This window comes from Scatophagus argus, chromosome 10, assembly GCF_020382885.2.
Source record: "Scatophagus argus isolate fScaArg1 chromosome 10, fScaArg1.pri, whole genome shotgun sequence".
Lineage (NCBI taxonomy): Eukaryota > Metazoa > Chordata > Actinopteri > Scatophagidae > Scatophagus > Scatophagus argus.
Window position 1 is genome coordinate 10,212,881 of NC_058502.1, and position 26,970 is coordinate 10,239,850.

Sequence of the window (26,970 nt, forward strand, 5' to 3'; positions counted from 1 at the left end):
ATGCTGTTTACACACAGTAACTCACACTGCAGCTGTATTTTAGATAAAATGCACCGCTACTTTCAACGTCAAACCCAGATGAAGGATATTTAATGATCACAGGTAATTATGCACTGCGGAATGTCACAGGCAGAAGCCAGACCACCATTTCACAGTCTTTCATCATCCTCATCAAGGCTCTAACTCCAACGGTTTTCTAAAGATGAGACGAGGACACCTTACATCATGAATACCAGAAACTGCATTACTGGGCTTGGCCATATCCAATTCATTACACAGCTTTAAAAAACTTCATCATTGCAAAGATCAGACTTTCACGGTTTTATATTACTTCACAGATTTCACTTCACAGTGATTCCAGTGTTCATGCAAAAACAAGAATGTACATGGAGGGATAGAAGACAGTGGTGGTGTTTGGTGGTCCAACATTATGCTCATATAAATACTGGATTAGCATTCAGCTGACTTTACTGACAAGGAGGATGACAACAATGTGTGGTATTATATATTGTTTTAAAATTAGAGTAGCAGTGCACCCAAAAAAGAATACAGGAACAAAGAAACTCTTTTTACTGCAGTGTAATTTAGGCCACAATACTCTGAATGCACTGAGAAAAGTAGGTCGTTACATAATGCAGGTTAGGGTGTTTTCCAGTCTGCTCATGCAAGAGTGTGTGTGTACGTGTGTGTGTGTGTGTGTGTGAGTGTATATGGGGATAACACATGATTTTGCATGTGCATTTTTTTGTGCGTGTGAGAGTGAATGAGCCCATTAGATGGCAGTTACGGACCGCTGTGAGGTATTCCAGGTGCAACGCCTCCACAGGGCAATTACCAATGAGTCTGAAGCAAAAGCACACGCATACACACAAACACACACACAAACACACTGAACTGCAGCCTGATTCTGAGTCACTCTCACTCCCATTAGCCCATCCACTCTGCTGTGTCTGTGTTCCCTGAAACATCAGAGGAACCCAGCCCTGTCACATTCAATGATGAGGGAAAGTTGACTTCAGCTCAGAGCAAGAGGGCCTAAGAGACACACTCCCAGTAATGGGGAGACAGAAGAGGGATTGGGAGGCAGAGGGAGAGATGGGAGGGATCAAAGGAGGGATGACGTGAAGATAGAGGGAAAAAAAAATCAAATGGGGAAAAAGGAGTGGTGGAAAGCAGGAGTTGAGGAAAAAATATATTGAAAATGGTAAAAGAAAGCTATAAAAGACAAGACTGTGTAGTGAGAATAGACTGAAATGTAGAGGAGAAAAGCAAAACAAAATTGAAAAAAAAAACATCTAAAAGATATGTGCAGACTCACCAAGCCAGCTTCTGTTTAAGTAGACAGAGACAAACACAGGAGGAACAGTGAAGAAGTCGACCACCGAGTTGACCTCCAGCCAGAACCACAGCTTATCATTGGCTGCTATAAACTGCAAAGAGAGACAAGGATGGCATTCAAAATAACAGTTTTAATGTTACAAAACACCTCTGCTGCACGACCACAGCCCACACATTCAACTGCATCCTGTGTCTTCCTTTGGCATCGCTCACATACTGTATAGAATGACAAAAGCTTCACCCCACTTGCTGAGTCATGCGAATGGTTGGTGGGGTAAGAAGCTTATGAGTTTATTTATTCATTCATTCAGGATGTCAGGCTTGCGTTTGCACCACTGGAATGCTGCTCTGGCATGACAGCCATGCTAGCAACATTATTACAACAGTGTCAGTTTAATCTAAAGGCACGCTGTGTGAGCATTCATAGGTGGCTTAGGTCTGCTTGTGTGTAAGCACCGTTGGTCATCCATAAAAAATGTACTTTTATCAAAAAGTGTTTGTTACAAAATTAAAATTATTCAACATAAAAACATGAACAGATTACATTACGCCCGCATGGCTGCGTGCATACTGTTTTGGTGATCAATAGCACGTCTGAAAAAATGTATGACAGCATATGCATGAATGAGTGTGTGCATGTGTAGGCATGCAGGCACACGTGCCAACTTACTCGCAGGCCAAAGTAAAGAAGGAAGAAGACGTTGAAGGCCATATCAATCTGTAACGTGAAGTCTTTGTAGAAATTCTGGCAAGATTCTATAGGACTAAAAAACAGAAAGAGATAAAGAGAGAAAAAAAAACATTATTACAGGATTAAACACTCATGAGGGTCTTTTTCCTATCATGAACACAGAGGTGGCAAAAACTGGGAATCTCAACATATTTCCAAGGTACAAATTTCATCAACAGATTTTTTTTATGTTTGTTTTTCTTTTTATAGTTACCATATGAGCGTTGCATCTTTGCATACCAGTATTATTGGGGAAGCAAATATCTCAGTATTAAAAAACAAAATTTTCAGTGTTACAATATGTTTATTAGTATATGCAAAATCACATCAAGATGACGTTAAATGTGATGAACAGTTTTCCACCATTAACGCATTACATCAGACAGAACTTAACAAAATTTTGATATCTTTTATCAATTTTTTAATCAGTTTATTTAATTACTTACTTTTTATATGGACCAGTTCTTGCCAGTAAGTATTTTTATAGTTAGAGAGAAAATCTTCTGTGAATGTGAATTAATTTGATAAAAATACTTGATTATATCACACTACTGGTGCTGGTAATACCAGTATGTGTTTAGCTATGTAGTTTCAATGTCACAATGCAATTTCCAGATAAAAAACCTGGTTGTCAAGTCAACTGCACATAAATGAAACAGCTGAAAATAAAAATTAAACTGGCAGTTAAGAACAGCTGCTTTGATGCGGCAGTACGTTCAAGCACGCATAAATTATTCAGCATCTGTCAAACAAAAAGCCATCCAGCAGATCTTCCCTCATATGACAGAAACCTGACACAGAGAAAGTGACTGCGTCGCTTTCTCCATTTAACAGAGTGCAATGGCTGGTCGGGTGTTGCTTCAAAAAGAAAAGGCAGATGATGATAAATGAGTCGTGATCTGTCTGGTCTGCCATATAATCCATCTTCATGTGTACATTGTGATGATTAACCATTAGCTGGTGGGTGCGCTCAACAAAAGCAATAATAAGCCGTGTGCCCACCCCATTCTTCACTTGGTCATGGGCCTATAGCATTTTGTTCCTGAGTAATGAGGAAATCTCACTGTGGGGATAAACATGAATATGCATTTTGGTTTGGCGGGCTATAAGGGACCTTGGGGAATGTATGAACTGAAAAGAGAACACACAGCAGATCATTACAAGAGTACACAGTTTCAAGTCCCATACGTTCAAATTAACCTTATATTTGTATGCATGGAGCCCATAGGGGCACAGTGTGAGATCTGGAGTTTACTGCATAATGAGATTCTCCAGAGGTAGAGAGGAGTGAGGCTTAATCATCTTCCAGTTTACATCAAACATTTTATCAGATGATGATCCAATATAATGGATCACTGAGTGCTGATATGGCAGAGGAAGACACATTGCTCCAAGAGGATGATCCAACTTCTAATTCATAAGTGTGTGGTCTGTCTCGAGCATGTCCTCAGGACTGATGTGATCTTAAGATGATGTAAAACCCTGGCCCATGTCCAAGATGATTAGAATGAGTCTGGTTTCAGCAGCAATTGTTTAAAAAAAAAAAAAAAAAAACTTTATTTGGTTGAAAGGCATTTTCCCATAGAGAGCCATCAGACGTTGGGCAGAGGTTAATTCACTTCTGACCCCTCGAAGGACTTGACATTGATCTGGCCTAAATACTCAATTATTTACTTACCACTGGCATCAAACTAAACAAGGGTGTTAATGAAAACCTGTCATGAATCGCACATACAGCCTAAGCACACACCATTTGCATTTGCTGATTAAATGTCATTTTCTATCAATACACTCCACTGGTTGAGAAAGGCCCCACAAATTTCTGCATGCTTCACGCTGAACTGATCTGAAATCACAACCTCAGCTAAGCCCTTAAGACCTTTTTGCTAAAAAATACACACAAATACAAATATACTTACAAGCACATATGAGCGCACACACAGATGGTGCACACCGAAGACACCATTTGGATTGGTCACTGTGGCATTTCCCCTTGGGCCCAACTCTGGCCTAATTCTGAATAACTGCTCATCTTTAGTCACGTGACCCAAAGCATTCTCAGTAACACAGGGAGAGCATGGCGGCACACAGCAGGGGCTGACTGGTGCACTGAATTTGACTTGATTTTGCAGTCAAAGATACTACAGTGGCAACACTCTGAAAGCTTACATGTATTTAATTTTATAATCATTAGGGGATAGTACATCTTTTTTCATTATCTAAAGTCTTAGGGAAGACACATTAGGCAGATCTATGGTTTCTCGCTTAAGCTCAGAAGCACAATGGGAAATTAAGAGTTCATCAGTACAGCCTGGGAGAGGTTCACAGTCTGTTATTGTAAAACTAGCTGACTTTGCTTCAAACCACATAGAAAAGGCAATGTGGACTGAAAAGTAAATTAATTGAAGTATATATGCAAGTCATAATGTTTAACCATATCATCCGTCAAGATAAATACAACTAAATAGACAGAATTAGATCTACTGTATGAGTAGATCTGTGACTCATCACCTACGAACAGACAGCCTCCTAGTGAGCCATCTTTTCTAGGCAAACATGTCTCTTTAATTCAATATAAAGGTGCAACAATTATAAATTTGCACTGACTTTGTGTGATATCACTCACTGTGACACATGCCCAGTGAATTATTATCCGACACTCCCCTCAGCTCTACCAAACATTTAAGAATCTTTAAGCACATTGTTTTGGTTTTTTAAATTTATTTTAAATTTTGTCTTAGTTCAGCCTCACTGCTCTCACCAACCAGCAGGCGGTGGGCAACCCCAAGTGGTCAAAAAACTAAATACATAGAAATTAAAATATTAGAATAATAAATATGATAATGCAAACATCTACAGCCTAAAAACCTGAGTGTCCCTGGGAAAGGGGTCATATTGGATGATTCAGCAGCACGTGTCCAGTGTCAGCATTCAGTGTCAGTGCAGGACATATTGTGTTCACTTTGAATATTAGTGTGAGGCACATCCAACTTTGATTCAAAAACATGAACATGAAGACATGAACTCCTGCCAGCGACTGGAGTTCATGTCCGGTCTCTAGAGTTTACTCACCACCTCACTGTCATCCGAATGAAAACTGAGCATTGTGAGCTTCTCACGTGTGTTTTTTTTATTGCAGGGCTATTTTATTGGATTTTATTATTATCATTGTGTGCCACCATGTGTGTCCTTTCCTTACTTTCCTCTACAGAGCACTTGTAAGAACAAGACAAAATCCTGATTCCTGTTTTCAATGTCACTTCACACTCCACAACCACAAGGGATTTCTGATCACACGCTGCCAATGTCCTGCAGAAAATAGATCTGCCCACCACAGTTCCTATTACTCTTTAAGCTCTGGCACAGCCTGGGGTTACACCATCCTGCCTCACAGGAAGAGAAGGGAGAGGGGGAGAGAGAGAGAGAGAGAGAGAGAGAGAGAGAGAGAGAGAGGCAGGAAGATAGAGGAGAGGGGAAAAAAAGACAGCAGTAAAACAGGGGGAGATAAAAGAGACAGTGAGCGAAAAAGTGGCAGTCAGAGGGAGAGGAAAAGGGGAGGATGTGAGAGTGACTTGTGGAAAGGGAGAGGGACCAGGCTCCCAGAGGTACTGAAGACAATTTGTCTAGTATATAGCACACAATACTAGATCTGGCCCACATGGAAATTGCCTGGAGATTCCTGCGCTTTTGTGATAAACTCCAGTCTTATTCCATTTGACTTAGTGAATGCCTGCACCACACTGGTCCTACTCTGCTTATTAGCAATGCTAGCACTAACATACACACATTCACGCATACCTATATGCAGACACACACATGAGAACAGTGATTGCATGAGGGAAAGCTGCAGAGCATGTATGTCTATTTCAGGGCACAAAATGTTTTCCCCACGTTAACTTCCTCGGACCAGGAACTGTGGGAAAATGCAAGCAGAGAGGTAAAACTCGTTTTCTCACAAGGGCAAAGGAGTATGACGATGATGATATTCTAAAAATAGTCCTCAACACCTTCAGTCAGTCAGCTGGGGCCAGCCGTCCGTTAGCCTGCACATGACCTTGGCTCGCTGCAGGGGCAACAGCCAGGCTGCCCCCAGAGAAAACAGTTACCACAACACGCTGCTGCCTGCTCGACTAATGCTCACAACACCAAATCTGAGTCATTCGCAATATCTCACAAATGTCGTCTTGCTCTGGTAAGCTCATAAGCATCTTGGAATGCAGTTACATATGCATAGTTATATGCATTTGTTACTATTCAAGTCAACCCATACAATCAATATACAACCCAAACTGAAAGATAAGAATGGGATTTGAGCACAGTAACTGAATGTCTGGCGTACATGCAGTATCCTTCCAGAGGGCAGTGGATGTATGTGTGAGGGACACAGCAGGGAGGGGGTCTGTGGAGCTGAAAGAGGGCCAGGTTAGTACTTAAATGACTGATTTGGGTCAAGGCACTATTACTAAAATAAGAATTACTTTAGCACCCACAAGGGCAATGGACAAATAAAACCTCCTCAGGGAAGCTAAAAATAGATAACTCAAATTTTTCATCAGAATGCAAACAGGCTGTATCCTGCTCCTTTCATCTACAAGGAAGTTATTTATTTTTGAGTCTAAATGAGAAGTTCTGTGACTGAAAATAGCATAACAATAACAGAAACGAGAACTTCTAGTATGCTCGATAATGCAATAGAATTTAAATGGGAGTATAAATGTGTGAAAAATAAAGACAGCAATTTAAAAATAAGAGTCACACCTTTGTGAGAGAGAAGCGACTCACTTGTTTATGAAGTTCTTCAGAAGCCATTGTCATAGGAGGATAACTACACACATCACACAAACCAATTAAGAGATAAAAGCTATGGTTGATTAAAGTTGTCAAATGAATGGAATTGGGGGGTTGGGGGTTGTTATTTGTTCTAATTTTCAGGTCTATCACTTAGTGTTTTTATACCTTTTCATGCAACCTTGTCTCAAAGAAATTCTGTTTACACAGAACTGACAACAAATAATGTTTATGTAAGCATAAAGGCAGCCGCTGTTGTGTTTTCTCTTAATATGATGAGAAAATGGTATTGAATAACATATACGGGAAGTCACAATATTGTTGATGTAGAACATATAAGCAAAATATTCACTGACAACATATTTCATGTGTTGTTTGGCCTTTACTTTGTACACCCACCATCCACCCAAACCACGTCCTAACGACACTGGTGCTGTCCATGAGTCCAATGCATCCCTTATTACTCAAAAAATTTAGATAAATTTCATATTATTAATTTATTCTGAAGCAAGTTTCTTACTTTAATTTGAATTCTTATCTAAATAGAATAATTGCATTTCCAAGCTGGCTTTAGAGTTCGTCCCAGCACTGAGACAGTAAAAGTATTAATATTTTACATTTTACAATTTATTCACAATTACTTGAAATCAAACATGAATGATAAGAAAATAAACCATTTTGAACTTTAAAGCTGCTTTCACACTAACAGATGTGGTTCAGACAAACTTGTTCTAGAGCAGTTTGTATTAATGTGAAAGCTGGCGGTGAGAAAGCTGTAATTTGAACTCTATTGGATCTCTAATGGTCCAGTCAGCTCAACCCACAGTACAGTAGATGTGCAGGAATCTAAACTACTATTAAACGAGCATGATCCATGTGCTGATTGTGGTCAAAGTCCAAAACTTTTCTGCTATTGCTACTGAACTGTCTGATTCAAAGCTGACATGAATTGACACTGTGGTTACAAAGGCACTCAAACCACTTCAGTTTCATCTGAGATTTATTAAGTCGACTGAATGTTTTAAGATTGGCTCCTGCTGTGTGCGCGCTGTGTTCTAAAAATAGCTCTTCCACTCTGCATTGAGGGATATCAGGCCACAGCAACAGCAAATGGCCTTCATATTGCCATGGTGACTTTGACAAACAAAGAGACCGGACCATTCAGTGTGCACTGATATCAGAAAAAATATCAAATTGCAGAGCCACTTGACTAATCTCTCCGGTAATTTCTTTCATTAGACTTCAGTCAGTGTTTCATACACCGAATCCGCATTCCCCAGGTAGTGATAGCTAAGGTAATTTCACTTTTATTGGAAATTTACTGCAAACGTGTTATACCATCGCACTAATGTTCCGCTTCACCACATGTGAGTTAAGCAGGACTCCAAAGGATGTGTTGTTGGACCCTTCCTCAGCTCAGCTCACATATCAACAGAAATTAAATGGCTTAATTTTTGCAGTCTCCAGGGAAAGGCTCCCTAATCACAAAACAGTGCTGTGATGTTCCATAGCACTCACGAAAGGTCATTATCTATGGGTGTCATGTTGACATTTCATTTTTTCTCTTTTATGAGAGAAAAATTATCCTAAAAACGTTGTGAAAAGCAATAAAATGGAGGGACGTAAGAAAATCACCCATTTGACTTTGAAATGAGTGATTTTCTTACTACCACAGTTTTTGAATCTAAACATGTGGCCACAATGGCATCAACTACGAGTTCAGTCTTCTCGTGCTTGCATGGGCTCCCCTGATTCATGCAGAGACTCTGGTCCTCTGTCCAGACATAACACCCCAGAAAGGAGACATCCATATATAGAAGTTACCCCTCATCACGACAAAGTCTGCCAAGCTTGTCTCACTGCTCAGCCATATTTCTCACCTTACCCTATTAATTAGTCATTAGGCGCTGTTTCTTTTTTTGGTGCTGACATTGATCGCACACTAATGATAGGGTTACAGGCAAAGGCCACTGCTCATAAGGCCTTTCAGACTGTGTACATAAATGCACGCACTTCTGTGAGTTAATGTGACTATGCAAGTGTGTGCATGCAAAAAGTCTATATGTGTGGCAGGGAGGGATCGAGAGAGGAGAGAAATAGAAACAGAAGTGGAGCAGGAACAAGGGCATCCCTTTAAGAGCAGCCTACAGAGACTTTGTCCTACATTCCTCTCTATTTGTTTCATGGGAGCACAGAGGAGAGAAAAGAAGGGATGAAGAATGAGGGATGAGCCAAGGTATTAAAGCAGCTTCAGATGTGGGTGGGAGAGGACACAGTATCCTCCCATTGAAAATATCATCAAAATAGCATCCGTTTGGCAAGTGAAGTCGCTGCAGAGGAACAGAAAAAGCAGAATCTCATCATACATTATTATGTGTTGCACAGAACTGTGGTAAACAACCACTTTGTCAAAACAAGCAGATGGACGGTCACTCTCAGTGAAGCTGCATACTCATTCCCATTCATTAAAACTCTCTTAACAACAACACGGTTGCCAAGTCAATGACTAGTAATCTCTTTGCTCAGCTGGGTGGGAAGCCAATTAACAATTCCCTCCTTTCAAAATCTGTCTGTACCTGCTTCCACAGAAGGCTTTGCTGTGCTGTTCTGTGGATATTTACTGCAGGACCTTGGCCAGCAGAGTTCCTGCTAGGAAAGCCCCTCCTGTCAAAAGCTAGAAACTAAAACAGCTCCTGGGAGATCAGGGCATGGCCACCAGAAAAGTATGTTTTCTTCAGCATTTTACCCTGTGTGTGTGTGTGTGTGTGTGTGTGTGTGTGTGTGTGTGTGTGTGTGTGTGTGTCCTTGGCCATAGGGGCTACCCTGTTTCACTGAAGTAGCCATAAAAGCCCATTGTAGCAGCTCCAGCCTCCCTAGGTCCAACCCACATGGACTTATTCCACCACGTCTCTTTTCCCTGTTACCACAGGGACTCGACCATAATCCTTCCCATTACTGTTGCCTTTTTCACAGACGATTTCAGAATCATGTTCACTTCATCTGATGGCCAAAATGGCATTTTGGAAGAGAAGGGAAAAAGCACATCGTTGAGCCTGAATAGGTCACGAGTCCATAACCTCAATGTTTGGTAAATTATTACCGTTAAAAGGGTGACCTATAAATTTGGGCTCATCGATTTCCTCACTCAGTAGCATTCAGTGGCAAGGAAGCTAAATTTTCAGTGCATATTTAGCATTTGAGTATGGGGGGTATAAATGTGAGTCAGAGCATTTCTGCATGCAGGGAATGCACAAGCAATCCCACACACAAGAGGATAATCAGAGGAAGAGCATATGTCAATCATTGTGAATGGAGACAAAGGCAAGTTTGAATTAAAACTTTATTTAAAATACAATACACCACTGCTTTACTGTACTATAGCTAGTATGGGTCACACCTATAATTCTCACAATTAAAGTTGAAAACCGTTTGTCCTTGAAGACCCACATGACACATCTTGGATCATTTCTGACATTGACAACTTGACATTTTTGGCCTTTAGATTGTCCATTACATCAAATAGACTACAGCAGAGACAAAAGTAGGTCTTCCTGAACAGATAACCAAGGCAGATTTAGTGTCAGCTCAGCTCTTTGAAACGTAACAATGCGTGTAGAGCACAGAAGAGGCTCCAGCTGCTGTAGTGAAAGCATGGCTATAACACAAGCCTGTCCCTGTTTAGGATGTCAAAGCCCCAAGAGTGGGATGAACCTTTCTCTGGGTTGATCAGTAGTCCCCCTGAGAGGATGTGTACACTCAAGTGACAGGCTTGAGCTAATCACGATGATGAGGGTAGGGAGGGCCTCTGCTTAATGGGAGCACAGAGACATCGGGGCAATGCCTAAGGGAAGCCGACTCACACAGAAATGCACTGAAAAGGGTACTGTAACGTACAAAAATACTACTGTGGGAGAAGCTACGGCTATGCAGCCAAATTAAAACATTGCTTTAACTATTGTTCCCTTTTCAGCCCTTCAGGTGTGCTGGTAGGTCAGGGTACATCTCTGCGCACCTGATTTCAACCGTCCTTACTTTTTGTCCAGTGGACAGTGTATCAGTGTTCGCAAATGTGTCTGATAAGTGTCAGGTCAGCCTGTTGATCATGCCATGTCATTCAGAACCCCATAATACAGTGTAACATGTAATTTACACTATATAGACAAAAGTATCCACACACACCACTTTATGGGGCTGTTTTTTAGGTGCTGGGCTCGGCCCCTTACCACACAGTATCATGATGAATTTGTTATGGTCCCCTTGCAATCAACATTACATGGCCACAGGCAGTGCAGCAATGATTTAAGCTTATTTATATATTTCTTTACTTATTTGGTAAATCAATAGCGCATGAAATGCTGTAAAACACAGTCAAATGCACACAGTTAGTGTGTTGGGCATTGTGACACATCTTTGGTTATTTCATCACCAGAGGCACATGTAACAACTTTCTACATAATTGGAAACAATACAATAAATCGCCTCTTTTGTTTTAATTAAAGTCAGTGCATTCTGAGCAAATGAGGAAAACGGTCTACTACAAAAGCTTACTGAGGTCAGGTGGAGCAAAACCGCCTTCGGTGAAATACAGTATGAAGGAGCACCTCAAATTAAATCAGCCTGCGAAACGTACTTCTGACTATTGTGTTCTGTTGTTTCTTGCAAAACAATGGCTGGCTAATGTAAAGAGTTGTTTTGTATGTATGTATGTTGTTGTTTTTCATGTCAAAACTGTTTTGCGTGTTGAATATTATCATGTACCCATTCCCACATCACACCACCAATCAAAGGGATTTGGCTTGACAGAAGTTGTTTTACCTGCATCTGCTAACTGCCGTTCAGTTCGCCTGATAGCGTAGGATCTCTCCACTATGTTCTGACAACTGGACCCATTGCCAAAGCTACCTACTTTGAAAAATTAAAAAAATATATATATAAAAATCTCACACTATCCTTTTAAAAGTAGAGTTTGGGTCTGGGTGGTGTGAAAGTAGCTGCAGTTGTAATCGGAGAGATGCCAGGCCTGCAATCTGTCTCTGGGTGACTGCCAGCCAGGGATACGCATAAACTGACAATATAAACACACACACACACACATTTGCTCACATACAGACCTACCTTCCCAACACATACTGTAAGATATCTGCCTGTCTCTGTTACCATGGAAACTGACAGGCCTCCCATTGAAAAATCCTCCGATGCAGATGTGTGGTGTGTGAGAGTGTGTGTGTGTGTGTGTGCTGTATGTGAGCGCATCACTGCTGGAGAGTGCCTATGTGGGGGTGAGAATATGTGCATTTGCATTTCAGAGATCACAGTGCGGAGAAATGAGTAAGGACGTATGTGCACCTACCATTCAGATAGAAGATGTAGGCCAGTGTAAATACATGCAATAAATACACATTATCTGTATTTTATAATCACATGTGGTAAATTTGTGTCATTTCTGAAGATACGTTGTGAGATCGATACTTACTCTGAAGAGTCTATAAAGTATATCCCAAGGGCCCCGATGCTGAGTGCAAAGACTAACACCACCTGAGGAGAGAAAGAGACAGACGAAAGAACAAATTATTAAACTTTAAACTTATTAATCTTTCATGCATAGAGCGGCAAAAAGTCTTCTAACTCTGCTTGTTAATGCGCTCCATAGTAAACAAATCCTTTGTATTCAGCTGGGGTAGAAACAACAGGAAACACTACCTACAGTATCTGTAATTAAACAGCGTTTTGTCTCCTGTAGGTTGCAAAACAGTGGACATTTTCAAAATGCATGCGCTGAATAATGAATGCTCACCCTCATGTCAGCAAATACAGCCTATTGAGTACAAACAGAGTGAGTTCAGGTCAGCACAATGATACGAAGCAAAGAAAGGACACACGTTTGTATGCTCAGCTGTACAGAGGAGCGACGACAATGCGTGTAGGGAGTGTTGAGAGGAAGTGCTTAGAGGGGACCACAGTTATCAAGTGTTGACATGCACTCCTCAAGCACAAGTCAGTTGCTTTGTGTGAGATTGTGAGCGTCCTGGATTGTGGTCTGTATAAGGTTTCAGTGACTATGCATGACTTAGTAAGTAAAATAAGGCAACATGTAGCAGTAGATTCTAAATGAGTTATTTATTCTTAGAGTGAGTCTTAAAATGCAATCTTGTTCTCAGAAATTACACTTTGTGAACCAGATTGAAAAGAGAGAAATAAATGCCCAACCTTTGTACATGTTTAAGAAAGCATCTTAAGATGATGCTATACTATAAAATGATTTTAATTTAGTTCAACCTGATGTTCCAAACCCAAAAATATTTCAAAAATAGCACAAAATGTTAATTTAATACTTACATATAATGCATCATAGCATCAAAGAATTATATAATACAAGTACAGATAGATCCCCCCCAAAAATACAGAAGATAACATAGAAACAAGACCTGTTGATGTGGGCAAATGAGGACCTGTTTGGATGTTAGTCATTAAAAGTAAATGTCAGCTTCCTCTTGTTCAACACCCTTGAAAAAATGGTGACATGTGCCACCATATTCCCCTCTGGCAAACTGCACTTGCAAACGTTAGAGTTCACATCACTACCATCATCACCACTGTCATTCTAATCATCATCTCCACAAACAGCTGACCAGCGTAGCGATGCACAATACCTCCACCCCTGCGATCTTTTCTCCCATTCAGCCTCCTCACAATAGGAGCCCACTATCCCTGTTGATTGCGCCATTCATTATTGATGATGGGAGCTTGATTACTTTCATGTGATGGTCCTTCGGATTGATCCAGCGCATTGTGACTGGGGTATTAAGTAAACATCCCCATACCGTTGCATTTTTAATGGTTTTGCTGCTCGAATGGAGGACAAAGGCAATTCTGGCCACAGAGTTGTCTAGAGACATCAATGATGGTCCGAACAAAGGAGATGGGGAGAAGGCCGAAATTCTACGATAACATCAGGCTTTCTGAATGACAAACTCTCCACTGATCTGATCAGGAAGGGAAGCACCTGACTAGAGGGCATTATGGGTTCCAATACCGCCCTGACATGGAGAAGCATCATTTTAAGCATCCATACCTTTATACACACACAGTACGTATACATGCATTTCCTTGTAGCTAGTTTGTCGATAAGTGGGGGGTCAAAAGAGAAAAAGAAACAGAGAGAGAGATGTCTGAAGAAAGGGGTAAAGAGAAGTATGGCTGAAAAGCTAAGCAGAGAACAGTGAACACCCAGCGATGAGCTGAGGAGATAAGAAGCGCCATCATCTTAAACTGACCCAGTTATTCAACTGTGAATGCAGGTCCACCCCGCCCCCACCACCACCACCCTTTCTCCCTCGCTCACACAGTCCCTCTCTACACAATGTCTGCAAGTGTTTTCCATCAACCTCACACCCACAATCTTCCAAACACAACCGATTGAGCAACCATCAGCAATAACACTCAGGGGACACCTAAAAGAACGGTAATGGCAGAGGGGCATTGCCTACAAAACAAATGAGAAATTATAAAAGAAACTCAGCTGCAGGAGAAAGATTGCTATTCTAACTGTTGCTGCTTCGTTAATAGTTGGAAATTACTTAATGAGGCTGTTTATATTCACATTTCATGATTAACGTGTGATGAGATGGTACTAGTGAGTCATGTTTGTCAGCAACAAACTGGAATATGTCGGCGTCATGTCAGAGGAGCAGCACTCAGACATGATGTCTATGTTTTCTCTTTAACAGACGTGTAGGTTTTCATTGGTGTATCCCTTTCTATATTTAAAGTGTAAAGCTGAATCTGTCAGATGTTTTCCGAGCTACACTTTAGGAGGCATACAGGAAGACTGCAAGTGTAAAAGAGGGCGGCGAGAAATTGTGTGAGCGTGTGTGTGTGCGTGCACTTCACTGTGTGCAGGTTTCAATTTCCAGCACATTTCCAGCAAGTGGGCTAGAGGTGGCAGCTTTCACATGACACCATCGGAACTGTTAACACATAATAACACTAACTTACACATACAAACACACGTGCAAGGCTGACGCTCTCAGTTTGCTTGGCAGCCTAAAGGATTTCGAGAGCTCAAGATGAAGCACTCTAAAACTAAGCCAAAATACTTCCTCCTCCAACAGGGATACTGTTTAATGACTTCCTCTATGCCTTAAGTGCAGAGTCTCACAGACAGGTGATGTGGGCTGACAGCGTACAGAATAATCGCTTCAGATTAAGGCCGACTACCCGGGTCAAGAGAGCGATGAGTCAAAGCCACCAGTCTCCTACACATTTCAGTTCAAAGCAACCAAGATGGACAGAGTTTTTTTATTTCTCTCCATCAAATGCTGAAGATGCATCTTTCATACACACACCTTGATACAGAGGTCAGCAGAGGTTAAGCTTGTTATCAAGCAACTGTTTTACAGAAATTCATTCGAAGTGTTGATAAATAAGAACCAAATAAGAATGTCTTGTTTTGGGCTAATGTGGCTGAAAAATCAGGGCACTTAACCTGGGACTGCAATCGATGAAATCAGTCATTCAGTAAATTCAGTGTATGCCTCAAAGTAGGAAGTCGGGTGATGTTATTATGCAGCCACAAATTCCACACAGGAAGGAAGTCTGATAAGAATGAAGGGTCAACAAAATGTGGTTTTGGCACAGGAGGCTGCTGTTCATGCTCTCACTTTTCACCAACAGTCTACTGGGAGATTGTTTCTTTTAACCATATGGTGGTTATTATTATAACAATGATCAGAAATGCCCCCTACAACATAATAATTTCAACCAAAATCAAGAGGTTTTCTTACAATAACAGCATAATTATTTTTACATAAGTCAAGGTCTTTCTCTGTCCCTTTTGGGCCTAACCAAACCTTGACCCTCATATCATAATATCAAGTTATTTTTTTCAATTTGTCATGGTTTTAGAAGTAGTCAAATTAGATCTTAGGAAGGTGTGATGAGCCAGTCCTGCAATTCCAATATTTAATAAATATTTGTAAGATTAAAAAAAACATTGTTCATCTTGGTATCCGTTAAAAAATGGCCCATTTTATATAATGATATAATCCTAGTGGAGTTTTCTTCCCAGTTGTAGACAATGCACAGAGTTCCATAGTATAATTGTATGTTACTGGTATTATCTGAAATGGAAGTAAAATCTTTTAGAGTACAACTTGCCATTGGTACAAAGAAGCAAAGAAGTAAAGAAATGCTCTTTGCTTCCTGTGCACATAGGAATTTTTCTGTCATAAAAAAAAATGTGCTACTTTTAGTCCGTTTTATTATTAACAAAACATTTGAAATCAATTCACCCAAGCTTCAGTGACCCCCACTCTTTAATAAAGGCACACAGTATGAGAGAAAGTTGGAGCTTTTAATCAGAAACTATTGTAGTTAATTTATGAGATAAAAAAGTTACTTGTGCAAAATATTAATAAAACCTGAAGCCTGGGGCTAATGAAGCGGCTCAGCTGTGAGCTGATTTGCATGCTATTATTACTGAGCCTCTACAGGTCGACATCAAAGGCAGGAAAACAAATGTACTCGCAGGCAATGTAGTTAGGTGAGAAATGAGGGGAAATCTAAACTAGAATACATCTATTTTGTTTTATTTCTTTAAAACGTTGAAAGAAATACTTTCTAAGAATCCTAATGGGTTGGCTGGGAATCCTCATTGGGAAGTCAATAATGTCCATCAGTACTGTGTGGTATCAGGATAAGCTTGTTCATTAATCTGGCCTGACTGGCTGGGGTGGCCAGAAACAGGAGCTCCAAAATGTCTGACTGATGCCTTGGCCAGAAAGGATTTCAGAGGTCCACAGCCAAGGAGAGCTCTGGCCAAACCAATGAACTGTTTCTGCTTCCCTTTTGGCTTCAGTCTATAATCATATACATCTGTCTGTTATATCAAATCTCAAATAAATGAGAAGAGCTGCAGTCAGTACATACTCATTTATATTCAATACAGGATCTCTGAATAATTCCAGTTAGTGAAACAGAAAACAGATGCAACTCTCTAGCATTCCCTCACTCATCAAATTGTCACAATGTTTGCACTGCAGAGCAAACATTTGCATCCATTACAAGCCTCTGCTTTCATAACAAATACTCCTACATTATCACACATGTGTGTAGCACTGATGCAGATTTAGACACAAAAGAAAACGGAATCACAAGTCTCTGCACAAGGTGAGAGTGTGAGCCTCTCACTGGGGGACCTTCAACAAATGAAACCCCCATTAAACTTTAATGACATACGTCCATACATTAGCAAACATCGTGATCTTCCCTTTCCGCCTCAAATAGCGGGTGGTTCTAGACAGCTACACAGGTGTAGGTGTGATCTGACATTCTGTCAGGAACAAAAAAAAAGAAAAAGAAAAACACACTCTGTATTCCAGTCACACACTGCATAACTCAACCAGCGCTACTGATTCCCACTGTGTGACTTAACAGATACAGCAGCCAGACAAGAATAACCCAACATGGACAGCTCTGTAAAGTTGTGGTGATTAATAATAAAAGAAACAACATGTTTTTCTTCCTTTTGTATGAATAAAGAAACAAGTTTAACAATCCTTTGCCCAAATTCAAACAAAAGAAGATGTATTTTTACGAAAGAAAAGGAAATAGTTTAGAGACATTTTAGGCTTTTTGTTTTGAGGCAACCTTGACTAAAGGCAATCCAGTCCCAGGCTATCAGAATACTGGAAAATCCACTTCAGACTGTCTGAGGTTCTGTCTGCTGATAGGTAGCCTTTGAGCAGACTTTCCAATGACATGAATGTCAACTGCCACCTCTGCACTCTCCTAATTAAATTTCTCTATTTCTATAAACAAAATAGTACAATAATTTACCATGCTTGGTTGTCAACAGAACACAGCCAATCATACCAAGACTTCAAATATACAATTCATAAATTATAAGAGGAACAAAAGACAACAACACCCAGGATACAAGCAGGAGCCTAAATAAGTTGTGCTCTGGTGTGTTCAAAATCCACTTTAGACTCCCAGTCGCAGCCACTTTTAGTTAATTCTAATGGGGCAGAGTGTAAGACCAAAAAAAAAGGAGAAATAAGATGTAAGAGATAAGTATGAAGCAGTCTTCTGTAATGAAATGTCTATATAATCAACACTAAAGTCACATTTTGGAAATGCTGGGCAGCCAGACACAAGTCTCGATGTCCTGATATACTTATAATGTGTTTTCATTTCTTTTCAGTAGCTGCTTAGCATTCTCACTTATTTTCAAGAAAAGAGGGCAATAGAATTTTGATATCTGATTTGTCTAATCAGAGTATAAGAGAGAAAATAATCTTATCCACAGTGCAACACAGTCCTGTCTCTCCTCTCTTTATTCATATCTTCTCCCCCTCCCACAGCCAGCTCCTTTTGTCTTACTGTCCAAGGTCATGCGGCGGCCGTCTCTGGGGTATGGACCGGGTGAACAGAGGATCAGTAGAAGGATGTTAACCTGTCCTTCAAAAACTGCTCATCCACATTTCTCTTCAACACGCAGTTAAGGGGCCATACTTTCCAATTAGCTTTAGGCAATTTGTATCTCTTGAGGAAGTGTGAAGGCACTGAAATGGCAAGATATTTAGATGTGTATTTTCTAAGGGTATTTCCTCTTTAGCTACACGTATTGAGATATAACGCAGATGACCATCACCAAACATTGTCAGCATTTGGTCTGGAAAAGTGCAAGTGTGAAATCATCTTTATTCCAGTAACAACACCAACAAATCTGGCAGACAATGGACTGACTAGTGAAATTACAAATTTTCAGTCAGTGCTGTTGCTATTACAATGAGTAAGCTACTTCCCACTCTCCTCATGTCCCTGCTCTCCAGCAACTTCAGTAATTTCCTGTGGCTTTCCTCCTGCACCTGTCGGCTATGGTGACCACGGCAGGTAGCATGTAGCAAAAGGCTTTCCTCTCTTGCGTTAGCTACAAGGAAGAAGACATGACACTAAATTGCTTAGTTTGATGTCTTGATGGAAAGTGACTGACAGACAGAGACTGCACAGACACATCTTGAAAGCAAAAAAAAGGCAAAATTTTGTTTGCTTATAGCAAAGATGGTGTGAGAGCTTCTCATTTACTTGAATCAGACATTGAATAACCTAAAAGATGATACTACTGGGACAATGCCTGAATCTGATGTGCGAAAATACGAACATGGTGTGAAATGTAACACTTTCAGAGTGCTGACTCAGTTTAAAACTTTGGAATTGCTAACAAGATAGGTGCAAACTAACAAACCACAAAAAGCAGGCCTAGATTTTATGGACAGCCAAGGTTAATGTGTTGGGTTACTTGTTTTCTGAAACCTCACCACACAGATGTTTACTATTAAAAAGCAATAGAGCTGCAAATTTAAGGCCGATAAGTCATAGGTTTTGTTGAAATGTCAAAATCTTCAGGGTCCAGCTTCTTTAATTTGAATACTTGCTGATTTCCTTAATTTTAATTATACACTATTGTGGGGTTTGAATTACTGGAAAAAAGGACACTGGAAGACATCAATTTGGGCTTTGGGAAATTGTAATAGGCATTTTCCACTGTTTTCTGACATTTTCCCCCCGAAAAAAGAAGGATTAATCTATTTAATCATGAGATTAAACAATAATTAAAACAGACATCATCAGTTGTACCCCTAGTACACTTGTACATTTGTAAAATGACAGAGCTTTTTTGGACACAGCTAGTCCATTGATCTATAGCTACTAATTAATAAGTCTGTTCAGGCACCATACAGAGCATTATTTAATTTACACAAGAGCAAGAAGATTTATTTTTATCTCTGCAATGAAATACAATCTAACGAATAAAAATACAACCACTGATGATACACCCCTGGAATTGGCTCCATTTAACCCTAATGGCCTTTATGAGACAGACGCACACACCATGTACCTAAGCAACAGAAACACTGATTGACGAGGGAGAGAGTGGGGAGGGGGGTCTGTGTGAAGGAAAGCCTCTCAGGTCTGACAGGATGACAGCTCCTAAAATGAGCATCTGTCAGTGGGAGATGAAGAGAAGGCCTGTGGGGATCTGTTACAGACGGGAACGACAACCTGTCTAAAAAATCTCCTCTAAAAGTTTCTCTATGGCATCATTAATTCATGAAAAAAAAGATTTTTTTTTTTTTTTTTTTTTTTTTAGTTCCTTGTGCGCTATGAGAGATGTGTCACTGCTGAATTAAACCATCGTAACACAGGTGGACTCACACAGTGATACAGTCTGCTCTAAATACTAGAAGGGCAGGTTACTGTTCCTTCACAGCATCCTGTGTCTAATGGCAGCATTCCCAAGAGCCCAACAGCATAACCATGACCTTGAATGTCCGCAGAGGACTCCAAAAGGACAAAAGAGGAGAGGAAACGAGAAAAGATGGAGGTGATGATGACAGTAGATGAAGGGATGAGAGAATATCAGAGAAACCCCCCTCCCTCACCCCCGGTGGGACACGAGGTGGCAGAAAATGTCTTGTGGCAGAGACAGAATGAGAGCAAGGGAGCGAGAAAGAGAAAGAGAGAGAGAGAGAGTAGCTGAACAGAAAGACGAGTGGAAGGATGGAGAATATTAGAGCATGTCCTCAAGGCACAGCAAGAGCTTAAATGCCACAGCGTGCACGCATGTGTGCACGTGTCTTCACCTCTTTGTGTGTGAGGGCGCGCACGTTGAGTGTGTGTGCGTGTGTGTGACATCAACCCCTGCATGTGCTCAACCTTTGTGTGTGTGCGTTTGTCCATGAGACTGAAGGGAGGATCCCCACTGGGATTATGCCAGTGAAGAGAGAGAAGATGAGAGGATGCAAAGAGCCAGTGACAGCATTGGAGGGGAAATTTCTTCAACTCAACCATCATATCCATCCTCCACCCGACATCCACCACATGAGTTTATAAATGGTTCCTTCTGAACACTGCAGTATATCTGCAGAATATCAAACAGGACTTTATGGGAAGCTGCTGCCACTGCATTGACTTACCATATTGTCCATTATGTCTATGTGCAGCACCTAGAGGGCAAAATTATTTATAGTGATATGGGACTGTTATTACAGCAATGCTAACTCAGTGGTAAGTTAAGCATGTATTAAAGATTAAATGTGGGAGTTCAGTGGGCGCTCTCTGTGACATAACACCACAGAGTGATGAACTCTGACTAAAGTGTGGCTTTTCACTGCAGGATATCACAGGTCCACAAACATGTTCCCATGCCTCAGGGTACCTGGAGTGTCAGTATGTTTGCCACTGCCCACGACTAAGCCACAGCCACATGAATGGAGGAGGAACACGAGGAGGACAGTAAACAGACTGATGAAAAAACAATAAAGGTCTTTTAAAACAAGGGTGAAAAATGTACAATTCAACATTTTTGCTACATAATTTTGTAGCTAATTAGAGGGTGCTCTATTTGTCCCTTATCTGTTGTGACTGTACCAGTAGGAAAACACTGAAATGAGATGCTTTATCAACGCTTACCAAAAATGTAAATAAGCAATCACACAGTAAAAATACTGTATATTTATATTATACTAAAACAGCATTAACACTGTTGCTTGATCATTTTCCAGTTGAGAAAACTTCTACTTCCCAGATGAGCTAAAAAGGTTTTTTCTTTTCATTTGACAATTGTCACGTACCGACCGCTGAGTTCCCTCTGCTCTACTTTGCCCGTATTGTTGCTGTGTTCTGATGAAAGCAGCAACTTGCCAGATTAGCTCATACATAAATGTGCATATTATTTTTTCAGAACTTCGCACTCTAGTGGAAAGAGGAGGAGCATTTGTATAGGAAGTGCTGTGAATATGAACCTTTACAGGTAAATCAGCCATACAGGTACAGTATCAAGTATTCCTGAGTCAAACCAATAAAGGCAAGCCCTGTGACCACTAGATTCATAACTGGTCACGACAGACATTATGTCAGCAGAGGATCTGAGAACTCACAACGCTGTGGTGCCCAATCTGACTAATTACAACAGATTCAGACATTTTGAGTGGGCCACAGCCAGACCTGGCGTCTGTTACCTAGGCACCAGTAACAGACTTCTGACAAGGTGAGAAATTACAAAAGTTTTCTGTCCACCAGTCCTGGGTCAACAATCCTTACTGCTGAATCTTCAAAAGACGAGAACAGTCCTTTAGTCAGAGCAATGCGACGAAGAAAGAAAAAAAAATTGCCAAAAAAGTCATATCAATGTTAAGTTAAATTATAGAGACTGTGGTAATGTATTTAAGCTAATTGATAGTAATGCATTAATATAATTCAGTAAAACATAATCTAATAATCAAATCATCATTGAGTAAAGCTGGTACTTCTAGTAATTCATGCACCCCTGGTGGCTTAAGATTGAATTCTGTCAAAATCACCTCTATTCTCTCCCTCCCTGTATCCCATTAAAGTTCAGTAAAAAGAAAATACTTGATCTCCCACAAGACCTCTCTTCAGACTTCTGCCATGCAGGGAAAGCTTTCAGCCTGACAGCGTGACACTGAGCAGAGTTGTTCCTCTCAGGTGTTCACAAACTAACCCGTGAATTAAACATGATATCTGCAGGGAATGTTGCCGGTTTTGTGTGGAGCAGTCGAGAAACCCTGTGTCTTATCACTACCGCCCATGCTACTTTTGATTCTCAGACGTAGTGGCTGCATTAATGTGCTTTAATAGTAGATTCAGTATAAGAAAGAAAACAAATTTATTTTAAAGAAAGTAGGTGCTTTGAAAGAACAAAAAGGGTGAAGGTGTAAGTTCGACTCTAAATGCACCATCTATTTTAATCATAATCAAAGTAAATAAAGCTTTGGATTTGTAAACACATTTTTCAAGTTTATTCTGGCTCTTCATTTTCAATCTCAGTAATAATTGTGCCACGTATGCCATGTATGCCATGTAATTGTGCCATCAGCCAATGGTCAGCTTGACATTTACATAACTGCTACAATCATTCCATCAGAACAATGAAAAATCACTATCTCCAGTGAGAAAATGAGGGGGGTCCGCTGCGTGAATACTAAAAGGTTGCCTTTAACTGGCATATTTCCCATCTTGTCTGCAGGTTATAATGTATTCAGGTCACTACACTGTTGTCCAGGCACTGGTTACTGCTGCACAGTTCCATTATGTGCCTTTAATCATTGCATAAATCATCCCTGCCATAGTTAATAATATCAAGACTTGATCACACCAGTGGCATTTCTATTACAATGCATGCAGAGCAATTACTTTGTCTGATGCATATTGAAGAATTCGCTCTCTAAAAAATGTCATACATTTGGCTGCCAGAAGAAGTACCAGACCCTGCCAAATATGAATTAGAAACTTCAGCTTCCCTCACAGTAAGGCAAATGGATCGACTACCATCTGAATTATAAAACAATATAACTGCATCACATCCTGTTTTCTTTTTCTATATCATCAAGAGACCACCCACCCACAGGCGCATAGGTTTCATCTCAGAGGAGACGCAGCGGTGACATGATCTTTATCTAATTAAATCAAGGTTTCGTTTAATTTCCTGAAGGTTAATGAGAAGTTTATCAACGGCGTCAGAGCCCACTTTCGCTCGCTAACAATCTAGCGGGTCCTGATAAGGTAGAACGCTCGCTCGCAGCAAGGTGAAAGATGAGACTTGGATTTGCAGAGAGGGAAAAGCTGTATTAGTATTCTGTGTTTGTTGGCAGGCTACATGTGAAGTGAAGAGCAGCAGCATCTCAGTGTATCTCTCCTCAGTTTGCTCTCTGCCACATTAGATCAAGCCCTACACACAGCTGTCCAGCTCAGTCAATAAGGTGGGTGGATGCCCGCAACCTGCCATGAATGACCTTAACACGTCTTTAATACCTTCACTCATCAGCAGCAGGGATGAAGGTGTCACACTGAAACACTGAAAGCAGTTGCTTGCTTATCAAACCAGCTCATAACTGGCTATGAAGGGCTTAAGTCTCTCACATAAAATTAAAAACAAAGCTAACATATTTAACGTTCAATTGCATTATTACTTACCTCAGTAAGCTTATTGGAGCTTTGCGATATGACAAGAGAGAGGAACAGAAGGGTAATTTGCAAAGGGTTTCTGTTCTTTTGCCTTTTGGGGTATATATTCTTAAATCCACTTCAGTCATACAGCTATTCATTCAGTAGATAATTAATAGTCTCCCAAGCAAAACGATAGCTAATCCAACTGCAACAGAGACAAAAAGTAAAGGATTTTACTCTCTTGGTTAAAGTAAGTTATACATGTTGAACATCTATGTCCCTAAACTCTTTGCATCTTTGCATGGTTTCTATAATCACAAGTTAACAAACAAGTAAACTGTAAGTTTATTCAATTAATTTTTTGGTCCACAAACACATGTGAGGTCAAGTCAATCAACCTGGTTTCTCACAGAGTCTTGACCCTTATTAAGAAGACATTAAACCAAACTCCACTTCAGTTCCACCTCTCACCTTTCCTCTGATGACAGTCTACTGCTTTGATTGATTGCTGACAAGCACTGACACCCGTATCAATATTCAATATCCAACACACTTGTCAGTGAAAAGTTCAGCTGTCTGCTGCCTGAAAAGGCAGGCTGTTCCCCTGAGACTGAGGATTTTACACAAACCTTTTACAGTCTACCTCTCCATTCTGACGTATGATTGAAAGTGCCACATAAAGCTGCTGTATACACTCATTTCTCAAGCATCTGTGTGAGTATATATATATATATATATATGTATAAGCCTGACTTCAAATGAGCTGTGAGTAGAGCTGTTGCAAGTGTCCATCATCTCAGATATGAACTGTAACTACAGCACCGTGTCTTTGCAGTGGATCTTGCCAAATGAAACATGAAGCAGCTTGACTACAGACCAAGGACTCTGTTACCTGTGAGAAAATTACGTTTACTTTATTTCTAGTTTGTACGCTTGTTAATTGGTTCAGTGCCATTTAGACTAATTCTGAATTTCTGAGTTGCAACGGCTTCGAGAGGGCTTTGACACTTTAACGTAAACACATGTTGTGTTTGGTCACTTTCTAAAATGACTGAAGCTCTCTCATCGTCCTTGCGAGGACCATCTCAAATTAGATATCTTCCACCACCCTAATACAAAACCAGAACTAGTGTCATTTCTAATTTGGGTGAACTGCTCCTTTAAGCCCATTGAAAAAGAGGATATGAAGAATGAAAGCACCCAGGTAAGGTGGTCGGGAGGGAAATAAAACCGAGACAGACAGAGGGCACAAAGTTCATTGCTGTGAAGAAGAGATGTGATGTTGCCACGGCGATGTGCCACTTGTGGGAATAACTGTGAATGCAATGTGCCAGAGAGACACATACAGCTGCAGCAAAGCAATAGAAAAGGATCACAAAACCAAGACATCATTCAGTCCTCAGAGACTGAAGACTACCGTAAGATAGTTTGGCCTTTAGTCAGAGGGGGTTTCATTCTTTCCTTATTTCATCTAAGCAGCCCCATGATGGAACTCTCCTCAGAGTCTGGTGTGCAGTCGATCAATGGGATTATTTCAAAAGGCACTAAAGTTAATGGAAGAATCAGATAATGCCACTTTGGATTCTTGGAAAGCAGGCAGGGGAGTCTGCACTCATGCATGTGAGCAGGCTCAAGAGCTGCACAAGCTAACGTGTGACAGAGTTGGGCTTGTGGCATTCTCACACCTGGTCGCAGCCATTTACCAGTCAATGAATTTTTAATTCATTAGTATTGATTTAACTTGAAGGATAATTTGTCCCTGCTTTCACTTTGACTGTGCATGACCCCCAACTATAATAATCACAGCAAACACATAAGCACTCATTTAGCGTACATACAGTACACATTACTCATGCAAGTCCATACAGGGCTGCGTCCTTGCAGGCAGGATGTATTGATAAGAAAGTAAGATTTCATAATATGTGAGAGGAGAGGAGAGGAGAGGAGAGGAGGGGACAGGACAGGAGTGTCATACTGCTTCTGGTCCTTCTTTGATGCATTGAGGCTTTGAAGTCAATATTGATGCAATTTAGGGGCTGAGGCAGAGACAGACGTACAAACCATTTAATTAGCACCTCATCACTGGTCCTAATATGAGAAAGCTTCAGTAACAAAGCCAAAAATGTCTCCACTTCAATGATTTAGTCACAAGCAAGACTAGACTTTGCTAGAATATTCACCTGGCAAAGCCTAAAAGAAATGTCTAAAAATATTTGGCATCCAGAAAAAGAAAATAAAATACAGGAAGACTGAGCTAAATCACGCATAATGAAATTAAAAAAAGCTACAAATACACTTTTCACCCTCTAAAAACAGCAAAGATGTATATCTGGATCAATCACAATATGAAATCCCTCTTTTATTTCTTTTTATTATCTTTCCGTCCACATCTCACTTCCAACTGCCCACTCATACAATGATACTTCAGCCTCCCTGCCTTCCTATGCCTCTTACATCACCTGCGATCATCCCCTGATGATCTCATGGAAACTTTGAGGCTGGTGGAGGTGATGCGTTTTGGGGACACTGTGTGGCCGTCCCATCCCAGGAAACAGAATCCCAGTGGGGGTAAACGGATCTGAAACCTGGCTTAGCAGATGGTCCCCACGGTGCTGACTCCTCTGATAAGACATTAGAAGTGCAAACATGACACGAGTGACAAGAGCATATTCAGAATGAACCTGAGACCATATCTACAACGGGGTCTGATACTGTCACAGGAGTCATAGGGGGGTCAATAAAGACTAAAACACGAAGCACATAATACAGTAATGCCTACACACAGAAAGCTGGCATTCAATCATTCACCTTTTGAGGCTCTGAACAGCTCAGTAGTATAAAGCAGTATAAAGCAGAGGTAGGGATGCAGTCAGTCCGGCCTCCAATGGTGCTTTCACTCCCACACTATCTTTCTGTGTGTGTGTGACTCAGACCTGCTGATGTATAGATGGTGAGACAGACTGAGAAGAGGAGGCAGTTCCTGCTACACAGAGCAACTGACATGCAGCATATACAGCCTGCACCAAGTAAATGTTGAATGTTAATAATTTGATATTTCATCAGTCTCCTTTGGGATATTCTCTTAATGCTTAGCCCACTCCAGGGAGTTCGGAGCAGAAAGTGAGTTAGAGAGCAACACTCTG

The 26,970-nt window shown here is 40.6% G+C and overlaps 1 protein-coding gene across 12 annotated transcripts in view; it reads right to left on the bottom strand.

Moving 5' to 3' along the window:
- kcnma1a (potassium large conductance calcium-activated channel, subfamily M, alpha member 1a) overlaps positions 1–26,970 on the bottom strand; it is a 124,955-nt gene that overhangs the window by 55,532 nt on the left and 42,453 nt on the right. For all 12 annotated transcript variants that reach the window (XM_046401225.1, XM_046401218.1, XM_046401217.1 and 9 more), the window contains exons 3-5: positions 12,330–12,391; positions 2,009–2,102; positions 1,319–1,430 (exon numbers count right to left, since the gene is read on the bottom strand). In XM_046401225.1, coding sequence (XP_046257181.1) covers positions 1,319–1,430; positions 2,009–2,102; positions 12,330–12,391 — 268 coding nt within the window. The remainder of the gene's footprint in view (positions 1–1,318; positions 1,431–2,008; positions 2,103–12,329; positions 12,392–26,970) is intronic.